Genomic DNA, 16,585 nt, shown 5'->3' with positions numbered 1-16,585 from the left:
GGTGGGAGACGGATGTGTTTTCCACACTTTATTTAATCGGGTTCGTTTCCATCATTAAAGCAGAAATAACTCACATGTTCGACAAACTGCCAAGTTTAAAGCAAAAATGAACAGAAATTGGAAAAAGGACAAACGGGAAGAATTCTTTTATCCAAGCGTCGGTGTGATGAGTCGGGATGTGATGTCACTAAGATGTGATGTCACATTAAGATGTGATGTCACATTAAGATGTGATGTCACTAAGATGTGATGTCATTAAGATGTGATGTCACTAAGATGTGATGTCATTAAGATGTGATGTCACACTAAGATGTGATGTCACTAAGATGTGATGTAATTAAGATGTGATGTCACTAAGATGTGATGTCATTAAGATGTGATGTCACACTAAGATGTGATGTCACTAAGATGTGATGTCACTAAGATGTGATGTCACTAAGATGTGATGTCATTAAGATGTGATGTCATTAAGATGTGATGTCACTAAGATGTGATGTCACTAAGATGTGATGTCACACTAAGATGTGATGTCACTAAGATGTGATGTCATTAAGATGTGATGTCATTAAGATGTGATGTCACACTAAGATGTGATGTCACTAAGATGTGATGTCATTAAGATGTGATGTCACACTAAGATGTGATGTCACTAAGATGTGGTCATTAAGATGTGATGTCACTAAGATGTGATGTCACACTAAGATGTGATGTCACTAAGATGTGATGTCATTAAGATGTGATGTCACTAAGATGTGATGTCACTAAGAGTCGGCTGATGCCATCAGGCTGATGTTATCAGGCGTGCAGACTGTGTTTCTGACAGATGAAGCGCAGCCTGCTGGAGCAGTGCAGGTCGTTGAGGCGCCCGTCGTGGTGAAGCTGAGCGCAGTCTTCGTCTCCAGGACCGAGACCGTGACGGGTCCAGCTGTCGGGCTGCCCGGGTTTCCACCGCCTGGGGAAGAGGAGCACAGCGTTCTGTTACAGAGACTTCAACATGTCGTTGGGATTAAAGGAACTGCATCAGGCTGGTTTTAGGCCCCGTTTACACGACAGGAAGACGCAGATGTTTTCCTGCGGTTTGGCCTCTCATTTACACCTAAACCCCGTTTTTATCACAGAAAACGATTATTTCTAAAACCTCCGGCTAAAGGGGAGATTTCTGATAACGCCGGTTATGTGTTGCCGTGTCAACTGGGAGAAACGGCGTTTTAGGTTCTTAAACGTCACATTATGCGCCAGAAAATGCTTAAGGTCATGCGAGCGCCTTGTGTTTACAGTTTGTTTGGCTGCTGATCAGGATTATCATGGATGATGTTAAAGTTCTACTCATTTTTACGTTTGTGGCCTTATTGCATTCGCCAGCCCAAACCTGCTCGCACAGTTCCAAACAGAGGAGCATCACTCTTCCCTGGCCGCTGCTGCGTCCAGTATCCACTGACTGTCTATATTTCCCTCTTATTGCCTTCAGTTTTGTTGTGATATTTGCTCGCGTTATCTCCTCCTTCACATGAGGAAAGTCCTCGATTCTGAGGATTCTGATTGGCTTGCATGGCTTTATTCCTTTCCCTACACTGCCGCCAACAGGTTTGGCACAGTTATTATGGCGCTTGACGGCGTATTTATGCGGGTTGATGTAAATGTAAAGTTTTTTGAAAACGATGTGTGCACGATGTTATTATTGAAAACGGAGGGGGGGAAATATTAGTTTCTCTAAATACCCGGCTATGTGTAAATGTGGCCTAAGTCATATTTATCTGATAGATTTCAGTTTGTTCTTGTATACGAAGAATCTTCCTCACACACCAGAGTGAGTCATGGAGTTCCCCAGGGTTCTGTGCTCGGACCCATTCTTTTCACTTTATACATGCTTCCATTCAGGGGTAGAGCAGTGATTTTAAATGTGGGGGGGGGGCACACGAGCACCACATCAAGCCCATAGACATGATGCTGAAGTTGGCCTCCGATTCGCAAATTAAATGCATGGGCATAAAGGGCCATTTCACTGCATTTTTGCATTTTGATCGCCCTAAACTAGGTCATGTATGGAAACTACAATAGTTACTCTGCTCAAATCTGGATGGAATTATTCTAAAGAGGCTGTAGATTCATTAAAAACCTTGTTTGGGATTTGTGAAACCTTTCTCTGATTTGTGAAAATGCAGAACAGGGCCATTTTACTGCTCTTTTTTTGTATTCTCATCACCCTAAACTAGGTCCTGTATGGAAACTACAATAGTTAGACTGCTCAAATCTGGATGGAATTATTCTAAAGAGGGCACAGAGTCTTTAAAACACATTGTACGTTGGTGCACTACGACGGTGCGCAAACCGTTAATATAATACATCCATGGGGCAAACGTTTTTACCTTTGGAAAATGTGGGGGGGGGTGAAATCATCTTGCTGTAAAAGTGAGGGTGTGGAAACACCCCGATCCCCCACAGGTGCAACGCCCATGCTTCCATTAGGTAACATTATTAGACAGCATGGCATAAAGTTCCATTGCTATGCTGATGATTCTCAGCTGTACTTATCTATAAAACCAGATGAACCCAATAGGTTGGTCAGACTACAAGCATGTCTTAAAGACATAAAGACCTGGATGACTCAGAACTGTCTGCTTCTAAATTCAGACAAACTGAAGTCGTTATCTTTGGACCTGAGCGTTTCAGGGAGAAATTGTCTAGCTATATAGTTACTCTAGATGGTATTTCCTTGGCTTCTAGTTCTACAGTGAGGAACCTTGGAGTTATTTTTGACCAGAACTTATCATTTGACTCGCATATAAAACAGGTTTCTAGGACTGCCTTCTTTCATCTTCGTAATATTGTTAAAATCAGGAACATCTTGTCTCAGAGTGATGCAGAAAAACTAATTCATGCATTTGTTACTTCAAGATTGGACTACTGTAATTCTTTATTATTGGGCTGTCCCACATATTCTCTGAAAAGCCTCCAGCTGATCCAAAATGCTGCAGCCAGAGTTCTGATGAGATCTAACAGCAGAGATCATATTTCTCCAGTTTTAGCTTCTCTTCATTGGCTCCCTGTTAAATTCAGAATAGAATTTAAGATTCTTCTCCTTACATATAAAGCTCTTAATGACCGAGCTCCATCATATCTTAAAGATCTCATTGTAAGATATTTTCCTAACAGAGCCTTCAGTTATCAGGCCCCTCTCTGTGGAACCAGCTGCCAGTTTGGGAGGCAGAGCCTTCAGTTATCAGGCCCCTCTCTGTGGAACCAGCTGCCAGTTTGGGAGGCAGAGCCTTCAGTTATCGGGCCCCTCTCTGTGGAACCAGCTGCCAGTTTGGGAGGCAGAGCCTTCAGTTATCAGGCCCCTCTCTGAGGAACCAGCTGCCAGTTTGGGAGGCAGAGCCTTCAGTTATCAGGCCCCTCTCTGTGGAACCAGCTGCCAGTTTGGGAGGCAGAGCCTTCAGTTATCAGGCCCCTCTCTGTGGAACCAGCTGCCAGTTTGGGAGGCAGAGCCTTCAGTTATCAGGCCCCTCTCTGAGGAACCAGCTGCCAGTTTGGGAGGCAGAGCCTTCAGTTATCAGGCCCCTCTCTGTGGAACCAGCTGCCAGTTTGGGAGGCAGAGCCTTCAGTTATCAGGCCCCTCTCTGTGGAACCAGCTGCCAGTTTGGGAGGCAGAGCCTTCAGTTATCAGGCCCCTCTCTGTGGAACCAGCTGCCAGTTTGGGAGGCAGAGCCTTCAGTTATCAGGCCCCTCTCTGTGGGACCAGCTGCCAGTTTGGGAGGCAGAGCCTTCAGTTATCAGGCCCCTCTCTGTGGAACCAGCTGCCAGTTTGGGAGGCAGAGCCTTCAGTTATCAGGCCCCTCTCTGTGGAACCAGCTGCCAGTTTGGGAGGCAGAGCCTTCAGTTATCAGGCCCCTCTCTGTGGAACCAGCTGCCAGTTTGGGAGGCAGAGCCTTCAGTTATCAGGCCCCTCTCTGTGGAACCAGCTGCCAGTTTGGGAGGCAGAGCCTTCAGTTATCAGGCCCCTCTCTGTGGAACCAGTTGCCAGTTTGGGAGGAAGAGCCTTCAGTTATCAGGCCCCTCTCTGTGGAACCAGCTGCCAGTTTGGGAGGCAGAGCCTTCAGTTATCAGGCCCCTCTCTGTGGAACCAGCTGCCAGTTTGGGGGGCAGAGCCTTCAGTTATCAGGCCCCTCTCTGTGGAACCAGCTACCAGTTTGGGAGGCAGAGCCTTCAGTTATCAGGCCCCTCTCTGTGGAACCAGCTGCCAGTTTGGGAGGCAGAGCCTTCAGTTATCAGGCCCCTCTCTGTGGAACCAGCTGCCAGTTTGGGAGGCAGAGCCTTCAGTTATCAGGCCCCTCTCTGTGGAATAAGCTGCCAGTTTGGGAGGCAGAGCCTTCAGTTATCAGGCCCCTCTCTGTGGAACCAGCTGCCAGTTTGGGAGGCAGAGCCTTCAGTTATCAGGCCCCTCTCTGTGGAACCAGCGGCCAGTTTGGGAGGCAGAGCCTTCAGTTATCAGGCCCCTCTCTGTGGAACCAGCTGCCAGTTTGGGGGGGCAGAGCCTTCAGTTATCAGGCCCCTCTCTGTGGAACCAGCTGCCAGTTTGGGAGGCAGAGCCTTCAGTTATCAGGCCCCTCTCTGTGGAACCAGCTGCCAGTTTGGGAGGCAGAGCCCTTAGTTATCAGGCCCCTCTCTGTGGGACCAGCTGCCAGTTTGGGAGGCAGAGCCTTCAGTTATCAGGCCCCTCTCTGTGGGACCAGCTGCCAGTTTGGGAGGCAGAGCCCTCAGTTATCAGGCCCCTCTCTGTGGAACCAGCTGCCAGTTTGGGAGGCAGAGCCTTCAGTTATCAGGCCCCTCTCTGTGGAACCAGCTGCCAGTTTGGCAGGCAGAGCCTTCGGTTATCAGGCCCCTCTCTGTGGGACCAGCTGCCAGTTTGGGAGGCAGAGCCTTCAGTTATCAGGCCCCTCTCTGTGGGACCAGCTGCCAGTTTGGGAGGCAGAGCCCTCAGTTATCAGGCCCCTCTCTGTGGAACCAGCTGCCAGTTTGAGAGGCAGAGCCTTCAGCTATCAGGCCCCTCTCTGTGGAACCAGCTGCCAGTTTGGGAGGCAGAGCCTTCAGTTATCAGGCCCCTCTCTGTGGAACCAGCTGCCAGTTTGGCTTCAGGAAGCAGACACCCTCTCTACCTTTAAGATCAGGCTAAAAACTTTATGAATATACTCTATAACTACGGTTCTATAATATCAGTTGGATTGAACTGGACTATATGGATTTGCTGGCTTTTGTTATCAGTAAATAACGTAAGCTGTTCTTTGAGGTTTGCCTGAGATAACTCAGATATGAACCAAGTGCTGCCAGCAGCAGCAGAAACCCGAGTGAAGGTTTAATGAGTCGTTTCAGACTGCGGGTAGAAAGATACTCCACCTGCGGTCCATGACGTAGGGCGTCTGGTTGACCCACTCCCACCGTTCTGACTTCTCATCGGTCAGACCCACCCAGTAGAAATGACCAGAGGAGTGGCCTGTCACAAAGTCCTGGTCCAGAGAGACAAAGAAGTCAAAGGTCAAACAAGCAAGGATCACCTCCTGTTTCATACATGACAAAAGTTTCTTTCTAAGATAAAAACGCCTGTTCATGTGCTGATGACACCATCTTTTCTCCACTTTCATCCTGACTGTCAGACGGGCTTCTCACCCACTCTTCGTCGGTTATGAGGATGACCAGGTGAGACTCGTGTCCGTTGCACCAGTCTCGAGCTTCATGCCAGGACAAACTGGTCTTGCTGAAGAAGTAACAGCTGGAACCAGAATTCTCCCAACCCAGAGGACAGCAGCCGGCTGAGGCCGAACCTGAGACGGGGACAGATGGACGACATGAGTCTGGAGCTGAAATATCTTCTTACCTGCAGCCTCTATCCAGCCGTCCTCCTTTCTTTGGGGAACAGCCCAAACACCCCCCCTACGTGCACAGATACGCCCCTACGTGCACAGATACGCCCCCTACGTGCACAGATACGCCCCCTACGTGCACAGATACGCCCCCTACGTGCACAGATACTCCCCTACGTGCACAGATACCCCCCCTAGGTGCACAGATACGCCCCCTACGTGCACAGATACTCCCCTACGTGCACAGATACCCCCCCTAGGTGCACAGATACGCCCCTAGGTGCACAGATACGCCCCTACGTGCACAGATACGCCCCTACGTGCACAGATACGCCCCCTATGTGCACAGATACTCCCCTATGTGCACAGATACGCCCCCTACGTGCACAGATACGCCCCCTATGTGCACAGATACGCCCCCTACGTGCACAGATACGCCCCCTACGTGCACAGATACGCCCCCTACGTGCACAGATACTCCCCTACGTGCACAGATACGCCCCCTATGTGCACAGATACTCCCCTACGTGCACAGATACTCCCCCTATGTGCAAAGATACGCCCCTACGTGCACAGATACGCCCCCTACGTGCACAGATACCCCCCCTACGTGCACAGATACTCCCCCTATGTGCAAAGATACCCCCCTACGTGCACAGATACGCCCCCTATGTGCAAAGATACGCCCCTACGTGCACAGATACGCCCCCTACGTGCACAGATACCCCCCCTACGTGCACAGATACGCCCCCTACGTGCACAGATACTCCCCTACGTGCACAGATACGCCCCCTACGTGCACAGAATAGAATAGAACTACTTTATTCATCCCAGCTGGGAAATTGTTTTGCAGTAGCAGCGTACAGACAGTAAAAATAAAAATAAGAATAAGAATAGAAATAAAATAAATAATATAAAAATATATATGTACATCAAAGTGCAACAATGCAGTTGTGCGGTTATGCAGTTATGGTATTGAGATACCATAATGACACTAACTGTTATTGTACAGGGTGATGGCATGTGGCAGGACAGATTTCCTGTATCCGTCCCTTGGACAGCGGAGCTGAAGCAGTCTGTGTGAGAAGGTGCTCCGCTGTCTGTCCCCTGTGTGGTGGAGAGGGTGCTGTATGTTATCCATGATAGATAACAGCTTCTTCCGTGTCCTCCTCTCCACCACGGTTTCCAGTGACTCTAATTTTTGTCCCAGTACAGAGCCAGCTTTCCTGATGATTTTGTCCCGTCTGTTAGAGTCGCTGGCTCTGATGCTGCTTCCCCAACACACAGCAGCAAAGAAGATGGCTCCGGCAACAACACTGTGGTAGAAGGTCTCCAACATCTTGCTGCACACATGAAGGATCTCAGCTTCCTTAGGAAATAAAGTCTGCTCATCCCCTTCTTGCACACAGCGTCAGTGTTGGATGCCCAGTCCAGTCTGTTGCCGATCACCACTCCCAGGTATTTGTAGTCCTCCACCTCCTCCACCACCTCCCCCTTGATCTTCAGCGGCTGTGAAGGCGTCTTCTTCTTCCTCCTGAAGTCGATCACCATCTCTCTGGTCTTGCTGACGTTCAGCCTCAGGTGATTCTGCTCAGACCACTCCACAAAGTTGTCCACCAGTGTCCTGTACTCCCCCTCCTCTCCATCACTTATACACCCGACAACAGCTGAGTCATCAGAAAACTTCTGTAGGTGACATGACTCAGAGTTGTACTGGAGATCAGTGGTGTACAAGGTGAAGAGAAAAGGAGAAAGCACGGTTCCCTGTGGAGCTCCTACGTCACTGACCACCACATCAGACTGTGGCCGGCCTGTCAGGCAGTCAGTAACCCAGGAGATCACTGAGCTGTGGACACCCGTCCCCCGCAGCTTCTCACCCAGTAGCAGGGGCTGCATGGTGTTGAAGGCACTCGAGAAATCAAAGAATGTGATTCTCACAGTGTCTCCTCCACCATCCAGGTGCATGTGGGCTCGTTGCAGCAGGAAGATGACAGCATCATCAACTCCCAAGTGGGGCTGGTAGGCACATTGTAGGGGGTCTAGGAACGTCCTCACCTGAGGCCTCAGCTGGGCAGGACCAGTCTCTCCATGACCTTCATCACATGAGATGTGAGAGCGACCGGTCTGTAGTCCTCTGGGTCGGATGGCCTCGACTTCTTGGGGACAGGAACCACGTGTGACGTCATCCACAGCAACGGGACTCTCTCCTGACTCCAGCTCAGGTGGTACAGATGTACGAGTACAGGATACGCCCCCTACGTGCACAGATACGCCCCTACGTGCACAGATACTCCCCTACGTGCACAGATACGCCCCCTACGTGCACAGATACTCCCCTACGTGCACAGATACTCCTCTACGTGCACAGATACGCCCCCTACGTGCACAGATACGCCCCCTACGTGCACAGATACTCCCCTACGTGCACAGATACTCCTCTACGTGCACAGATACGCCCCTATGTGCACAGATACGCCCCCTACGTGCACAGATACGCCCCTACATGCACAGATACGCCCCTATGTGCACAGATACGCCCCTACGTGCACAGATACGCCCCCTACGTGCACAGATACGCCCCTACGTGCACAGATACGCCCCCTACGTGCACAGATACGCCCCTATGTGCACAGATACGCCCCCTACGTGCACAGATACGCCCCCTACGTGCACAGATACGCCCCCTACGTGCACAGATACGCCCCCTACGTGCACAGATACGCCCCCTACGTGCACAGATACTCCCCTACGTGCACAGATACTCCTCTACGTGCACAGATACGCCCCTATGTGCACAGATACGCCCCCTACGTGCACAGATACGCCCCTACATGCACAGATACGCCCCTATGTGCACAGATACGCCCCTACGTGCACAGATACGCCCCCTACGTGCACAGATACGCCCCTACGTGCACAGATACGCCCCTACGTGCACAGATACTCCCCTATGTGCACAGATACGCCCCTACGTGCACAGATACGCCCCCTACGTGCACAGATACGCCCCTATGTGCACAGATACGCCCCCTACGTGCACAGATACGCCCCTACATGCACAGATACGCCCCTATGTGCACAGATACGCCCCTACGTGCACAGATACGCCCCCTACGTGCACAGATACGCCCCTACGTGCACAGATACGCCCCTACGTGCACAGATACTCCCCTATGTGCACAGATACGCCCCTACGTGCACAGATACGCCCCCTACGTGCACAGATACGCCCCTATGTGCACAGATACGCCCCCTACGTGCACAGATACGCCCCTACGTGCACAGATACGCCCCTACGTGCACAGATACGCCCCTATGTGCACAGATACGCCCCTACGTGCACAGATACGCCCCTACGTGCACAGATACTCCCCTACGTGCACAGATACTCCCCTACGTGCACAGATACTCCTCTACGTGGACAGATACAACTTACTGTTGTTGATGAAGTTTTCCAAAGAACATCTGAGCGCAGTGACCGTCCTGCTGATGATGTCCAGAGTGGCGAGCTGCTTCAGCGCCTCCGATACTGCCGAAACACACACGTGCACACACACGTGCAGACACACGTGCACACACACACACGCTGTGTCAGGATCAGCTGCTTCCATCTCAGGTGACGGCAGCAGAAGTGAGTGATGGCTGCTCCGTCTCACCTGAGGTCAGCTCGTCCTTGTTGCTCTCCACAGCGAACTTCAGCCGCTGGACGTCTTTGGCCGTGTCTGCGCGGGATGACAGGAGGTGAGTGAGAGTGAAGGCAGCGGTTCCTCAGACTGAGGCACCTGGACAGGTGTGTTACCTTTGGTGAGCTGCTGGGAGCTGCTGAGCGACTCCGTCAGGTTGGAAACTCTGCTCTCTGCAGACCGCAGTCGGCTCAGAGTGTTTGTATCTGAACACACAGCAGAGGGTTGTGTCAGCCACTTTGAGTTTAAACCATTACAGACCTGACATCTGCCTTTGCTGCAGATGGTTTTTAACCCTCTGTTAAACCTGTTAAACCTGTTAAACCCGTTAAACCTGTTAAACCCGTTAAACCTGGACCCGCTCAGAGGTTTTTCAGAGGCCAGGCACCTGATAAGCTCCTCTGGTGGTGTTCCAGACAAAGCCAGCTGGAGCCGGCTGGCTGCACATGTGAGCATAAACTATTTAGATCATTAAGATCCGGTCTAAATACCAATTCTCATCATTCCAGCTGTGTGAAAAGCTCAAATCTCACCTTTCGAGGAGACTAAAGACACAAAGAAATCTATTTAAAAGAGTTTAATAGTTAAATAAAGTTGGAATTTATAACTTAGAATCTTTGAAAACACCTGAGAACACCTTTAAGTGTCAATAAAACTTCCTCATCTTCATAAGAAATGAACCCTAACAGCTGCACTTTAATGCGTCACACCTAACAGTGTGAGCAGTGCAGGCCGATAACGGCATTTTGTTCTGTGCGACAGTTCAATGTGTGCGACTGATTTCATCAGACAAACTGGCAGCAGGGACAGGAAACATGTTCTGATGAGGTTTTACTGAGGTTTCACACTGTTCTGAGAAGAAAAAGTAGTTTTTCTGACTGATAGCAACACAAGAAGACAGAAAAGTCAGAAAAAGAAAAGAAAAAGTAGTTTTGACCAGATGAAAGTGTTCAAAGTGATGCATGTGCGGTGCTGTGCTGTGTCCCTGACCCAGTTTAGCTGCTGGTAAACATGGAGGTCTCAGGTGTGGGGGGTTACTCACTGACGGCTCCCACTGCTATGATCAGGATCAGGAGAACGGCCGCCGTCAGGCCGGGAAACAGCCAGCGTCTGAACCTGGAGGGACCCGAGAAGTAGACGGGCCGAGGCTCTGCCGGGCAGAAACGCTCATAAGAAACACATATAATACAATATAATAATTTATTTATATAGCACTTTTCATACACAAAATGTAGCTCAAAGTGCTTTAATAATAAGATCAAAAATAAGTAAATGAGGAAGAAGAGTGAGGAAGAAATAGATATAAATTAAAGATAAAGTACTAAAAATAGAAGAATGAATTTACCAATGAAATAGAAAAGCAATAAATGTGATATATAAATAGTAATAATAATAGAATTTATAAAACTAGTAGAAGGCGAGGGTGTACAGATGTGTTTTTAGCTGCTTTCTAAAGTTTGTTACATCTCATCACACTGCAGCCACTCCGACCCAGACGGACTCGTACCTTTGTTCCAGAAGGAGGAGCTGTCGTCTTCCGCTTCCTCGCGGTATTCTGTCGTCATGGCGACGTCTCCCTCCGAGTCTCTGGGATCCTTCGGCTGCCGAGTCGCCGCTCGTCTTTGCTTCACTTTGAACGAAGAAGGCTGAAAAACAGCCTGAAAAACAGCCTGACGCCGAGCTGCGGGTCAATGACCACAAAACGCACTTTGACCTGGAAAAACCGAGTGTGTGTTTACAGATGAGTCTGCGGACGTCCAACCAGAGAAGCTGCTGTGTGTTTACAGATGAGTCTGCGGACGTCCAACCAGAGAAGCTGCTGTGTGTTTACAGATGAGCCTGCGTACGTCCAACCAGAGAAGCTGCTGTGTGTTTACAGATGAGTCTGCGGACGTCCAACCAGAGAAGCTGCTGTGTGTTTACAGATGAGCCTGCGTACGTCCAACCAGAGAAGCTGCTGTGTGTTTACAGATGAGCCTGCGTACGTCCAACCAGAGAAGCTGCTGTGTGTTAACAGATGAGCCTGCGGACGTCCAACCAGAGAAGCTGCTGTGTGTTTACAGATGAGTCTGCGGACGTCCAACCAGAGAAGCTGCTGTGTGTTTACAGATGAGCCTGCGTACGTCCAACCAGAGAAGCTGCTGTGTGTTTACAGATGAGCCTGCAGACGTCCAACCAGAGAAGCTGCTGTGTGTTTACAGATGAGCCTGCGGACGTCCAACCAGAGAAGCTGCTGTGTGTTTACAGATGAGCCTGCGTACGTCCAACCAGAGAAGCTGCTGTGTGTTTACAGATGAGCCTGCGTACGTCCAACCAGAGAAGCTGCTGTGTGTTTACAGATGAGCCTGCAGACGTCCAACCAGAGAAGCTGCTGTGTGTTTACAGATGAGCCTGCGGACGTCCAACCAGAGAAGCTGCTGTGTGTTTACAGATGAGCCTGCGTACGTCCAACCAGAGAAGCTGCTGTGTGTTTACAGATGAGCCTGCGTACATCCAACCAGAGAAGCTGCTGTGTGTTTACAGATGAGCCTGCGTACATCCAACCAGAGAAGCTGCTGTGTGTTTACAGATGAGCCTGCAGACGTCCAACCAGAGAAGCTGCTGTGTGTTTACAGATGACCCTGCGTACATCCAACCAGAGAAGCTGCTGTGTGTTTACAGATGAGCCTGCGTATGTCTAACCAGAGAAGCTGCTGTGTGTTTACAGATGAGCCTGCGTACGTCTAACCAGAGAAGCTGCTGTGTGTTTACAGATGAGCCTGCGTACGTCCAACCAGAGAAGCTGCTGTGTGTTTACAGATGAGCCTGCGTACGTCCAACCAGAGAAGCTGCTGTGTGTTTACAGGTGAGCCTGCAGACGTCCAACCAGAGAAGCTGCTGTGTGTTTACAGATGAGCCTGCGGACGTCCAACCAGAGAAGCTGCTGTGTGTTTACAGATGAGCCTGCGTACGTCCAACCAGAGAAGCTGCTGTGTGTTTACAGATGAGCCTGCGTACGTCCAACCAGAGAAGCTGCTGTGTGTTTACAGATGAGCCTGCGGACGTCCAACCAGAGAAGCTGCTGTGTGTTTACAGATGAGCCTGCGGACGTCCAACCAGAGAAGCTGCTGTGTGTTTACAGATGAGCCTGCGGACGTCCAACCAGAGAAGCTGCTGTGTGTTCTGACTTTGACTCTTTGGTTACATACCAGACAGCAACAAACATGAACAAAGCTCACAGAAACATTTTGTTGACATGTTTTTTGTAATTTTATTGTCATCTGAAACTGTGTTTAACTGTTTTGGTTTGGTCCACATCAGGAGAGCAGTTTGTGGGCGGAGCCTCCGGCAGGTGCATGTTCAGGTGTGTTCTCAGGTGTGTGTTCAGGTGTGTTCTCAGGTGTGTGTTCAGGTGTGTGTTAAGGTGTGTTCAGGTGTGTGTTCAGGTGTGTTCTCAGGTGTGTTCTCAGGTGTGTTCTCAGGTGTGTTTTCAGGTGTATGTTTAGGTGTGTGTTCAGGTGTGTGTTCAGGTGTATGTTTAGGTGTGTGTTCAGGTGTGTTCAGGTGTGTGTTCAGGTGTGTTCTCAGGTGTGTTTTCAGGTGTATGTTTAGGTGTGTGTTCAGGTGTGTTCAGGTGTGTGTTCAGGTGTGTTCTCAGGTGTGTTCTCAGGTGTGTTCTCAGGTGTTTTCTCAGGTGTGTGTTCAGGTGTGTTCTCAGGTGTGTTCTCAGGTGTGTGTTCAGGTGTGTTCTCAGGTGTGTTCTCAGGTGTTTTCTCAGGTGTGTGTTCAGGTGTGTGTTCAGGTGTGTTCTCAGGTGTGTTCTCAGGTGTGTTCTCAGGTGTGTTCTCAGGTGTTTTCTCAGGTGTGTTCTCAGGTGTGTTCTCAGGTGTGTGTTCAGGTGTGTTCTCAGGTGTGTTCTCAGGTGTGTGTTTAGGTGTATTCTCAGGTGTGTTTTCAGGTGTATTCTCAGGTGTGTTGTCAGGTGTTTGTTCAGGTGTGTTCTCAGGTGTGTGTTCAGGTGTGTTCTCAGGTGTATGTTTAGGTGTGTGTTCAGGTGTGTGTTCAGGTGTGTTCTCAGGTGTGTTCTCAGGTGTTTTCTCAGGTGTGTGTTCAGGTGTGTGTTCAGGTGTGTTCTCAGGTGTGTGTTCAGGTGTGTTCTCAGGTGTGTTCTCAGGTGTGTTCTCAGGTGTGTTCTCAGGTGTGTTCTCAGGTGTGTGTTCAGGTGTGTTCTCAGGTGTGTTCTCAGGTGTGTTCTCAGGTGTGTTCTCAGGTGTGTTCTCAGGTGTGTTCTCAGGTGTGTTTTCAGGTGTGTGTTCAGGTGTTTTCTCAGGTGTGTTTTCAGGTGTGTGTTCAGATGTGTGTTCAGGTGTTTTCTCAGGTGTGTTTTCAGGTGTGTGTTCAGGTGTGTGTTCAGGTGTGTGTTCAGGTGTGTGTTCAGGTGTGTGTTCAGGTGTGTGTTCAGGTGTGTTTTCAGGTGTGTGTTTTCAGGTGTGTGTTCAGGTGTTTTCTCAGGTGTGTTTTCAGGTGTATTCTCAGGTGTGTGTTCAGGTGTGTGTTCAGGTGTGTGTTCAGGTGTGTGTTCTCAGATGTGCACGCTGTGCTTCTGACAGATGAAGCGCATCTTTACGGTGCAGTGAAGGTCGTTGAGGCGCCCGTCGCTGTGGAGATGAGCGCAGTCTTCGCTCCCAGAAGCCGGATCATGGCCAGACCAGTTGTCGGGCTGCCCGGGGACCCACCGCCTGGAAACCAACACATTCAGGTGTGTGTTAACACGATGCCAAGGAGGAAAGACATCAGCAACCATCTCAGAGAGGGAAGGGTTAGAAGGCCATTTCCAAACTGTTATTTGTTCTCATTGAGGAAGGAAAAACACAAAATGACTCCTGAGCATAGCCTGCTTACGGAAAAGGGATAAACCTTGTACTGCTTCACAATGGCTAACAGGGAAGTTTTTTTACTGGCTTTAGAAAAGATAAGCTACACCACAAAAAATAAGCTCGACAAGTTTTGGAAAATCTGGAAGGTTTTCTGTAATTTCCTTGAAAAAAAATGACATTGAAGTAGATGGCTGGAATGAAGAGCTGAATTAGTATACACATTTATATTATTATTATTATTTCATCAATTTTCTCATCACTGTGTGGACACTTTAATTCTTACTAGCATTAGTACTATCATTATTATTCCCTTTATTTATTTATTTATTTATTTACTTTATTGCATTGTTCATTTATTTAACTTTGCTATCTATGCTTATATGTGTTTTTTCCCTTTACAGCAGTATATGGGTGAGTTATGTTTGTTAAAAAGAAAACAAATCCAAATCACGATATTGTATTTAAATGAATCTTACTTTGTGCTTTCTTGAATAAAAAAAATATACTTAAAAAAAAAAAGAATTAGTATACACATTTATATATATATTTTTTTCTCCTTCCATTTATTCATTTATTAATTTCATTTTTATAAATATTTATTGCTATGCTTTTTTTTCTTGTATGTACCTTCTTGTTCTATGTTGTTCACCGTTTGTAAATTAACAAAATGTGACTCCTGAGCGATGTAACGGCAACACGCTGAGCGTCGTACTCACGTCACAACACGGACGCAGATTAAACCTGCATCAGAAAGGGCCCGTTTCCATGGTAACCTACCTGCGCTCCACAGTGTACGGCGTCTGGTTCACCCACTCCCACTTCCCAGTCCTCCAATCGGACAAGCCGACCCAGTAAAACTCAGGAACTGAGTGCTGGGTCACAAAGTCCTGCAGAGACAGGAAGAGGCGTGTTGGAGCAGGTCCGAGGGAAACCCAAACCAGAGCTCTGTGGAACCCGTACTGACTGGATCCCACTTTAACATCCTGCTCTGAGTAGTTCTGCGTGAAGACAGACGGACGGACAGATGTCTCACCCACTCCTTGTCAGTGTTCAGGATGACCAGGTGAGCATTTTGACTTTCACACCAGTTTCTGGACTCGTTCCAGGACAGAGACGACCGGCTGAAGCGGTAACAGGAGGAACCCAACAGGGTCCAGTCCATCGGACAACAGGGGCCGGCCGCTGAGCCTGGGACGCAGACAGTGTGAGCATGTGTGTGTTTATGTTTATCAAATCAAATCAAATTTATTTACACAGCACTTTTCATGCACAAAACAGTTCAAAGTGCTTTACATAAAATAAAAGCATTGCAGCAGGGAGTGCAAGAAGCATTAAAAATACATAAAAGAATATAAAGAGAAACGATTAAATTAATTTAAATGAATTTAATAACAAGCAACAGTCCAGATAAGTTCAAAGATTGCGTGCAGATTTCATGCATAGACACATGAGAACAGAAATGTCTTTAACCTGGATTTAAAAATGTCTCCATTTGGTGAAAGTTTAATCTCCACTGGCAGTTTGTTCCACTTGTTTGCAGCATAACAGCTAAATGCTGCTTCTCCATGTTTAGTCTGGACTCTGGACTGGACCAGCTGACCTGAGTCCTTGGATCTAAGAGCTCTGCTGGCTTTATATTCTCTGAACAGATCACAGATTGTAAACCATCAGCAGGCTTTTAAAATCTATTCTGTGACTGACTGGAAGCCAGTGTAAAGATATTAAAGCTGCTGTGATGTGTTCAGATCTCTTAGTCCGGGTTAAAGCTCCAGCAGCAGCATCTGGATGAGCTGCAGATGTTTAATGCTCTTTGTGGGAAGTCCAGTTAAAAGTTACAGTGATGGAGTCTGCTGGAGATGAATGCATGGAGGAGTTTCTCCTGGAAACCTTTAATTCTGCTGATGTTTCTGAGGTGGTAAAAATGTATGTTTATGTATTTAGCAGACGCTTTTATCCAAAGCAACTAACAATTTAAAATATATAACATTACAGCTAAAATCAAAGCTAACAATAAGCTACATAGAAGGAAGCCACCAGTCAGGCTCTGTCAGAGGTCACAGGGTCAGGAGTGTGAGCGTACTGTTGTTAATGATGTGTTCCACAGAACATTTGAGGGCGGCGACGCTCCTGCTGAGAGAATCCACCAGTGAGAGATACTTCAGCATGGCCGACACTGCACACACACACACAC

The 16,585-nt window shown here is 48.5% G+C and overlaps 1 protein-coding gene and 1 pseudogene across 1 annotated transcript in view; both read right to left on the bottom strand.

The window, feature by feature from the left end:
- Positions 1-6: 6 nt before the first annotated feature.
- LOC142369443 (uncharacterized) lies at positions 7-11,103 on the bottom strand (annotated as a pseudogene).
- A 2,919-nt stretch (positions 11,104-14,022) lies between these two features.
- Positions 14,023-16,585, bottom strand: part of asgr1a (asialoglycoprotein receptor 1a) — a 13,405-nt gene continuing 10,842 nt past the window's right edge. The window contains exons 6-9 of the mRNA XM_075450763.1: positions 16,475-16,567; positions 15,428-15,582; positions 15,172-15,281; positions 14,023-14,256 (exon numbers count right to left, since the gene is read on the bottom strand). Of these exons, the coding sequence (XP_075306878.1) occupies positions 14,100-14,256; positions 15,172-15,281; positions 15,428-15,582; positions 16,475-16,567 (515 nt within the window). The 3' untranslated portion in view covers positions 14,023-14,099. The remainder of the gene's footprint in view (positions 14,257-15,171; positions 15,282-15,427; positions 15,583-16,474; positions 16,568-16,585) is intronic.

The sequence above is a fragment of the Odontesthes bonariensis genome, chromosome 19, assembly GCF_027942865.1.
Source record: "Odontesthes bonariensis isolate fOdoBon6 chromosome 19, fOdoBon6.hap1, whole genome shotgun sequence".
Classification (NCBI taxonomy): domain Eukaryota; kingdom Metazoa; phylum Chordata; class Actinopteri; order Atheriniformes; family Atherinopsidae; genus Odontesthes; species Odontesthes bonariensis.
This window is presented reverse-complemented; position numbering and strand designations above follow the sequence as displayed.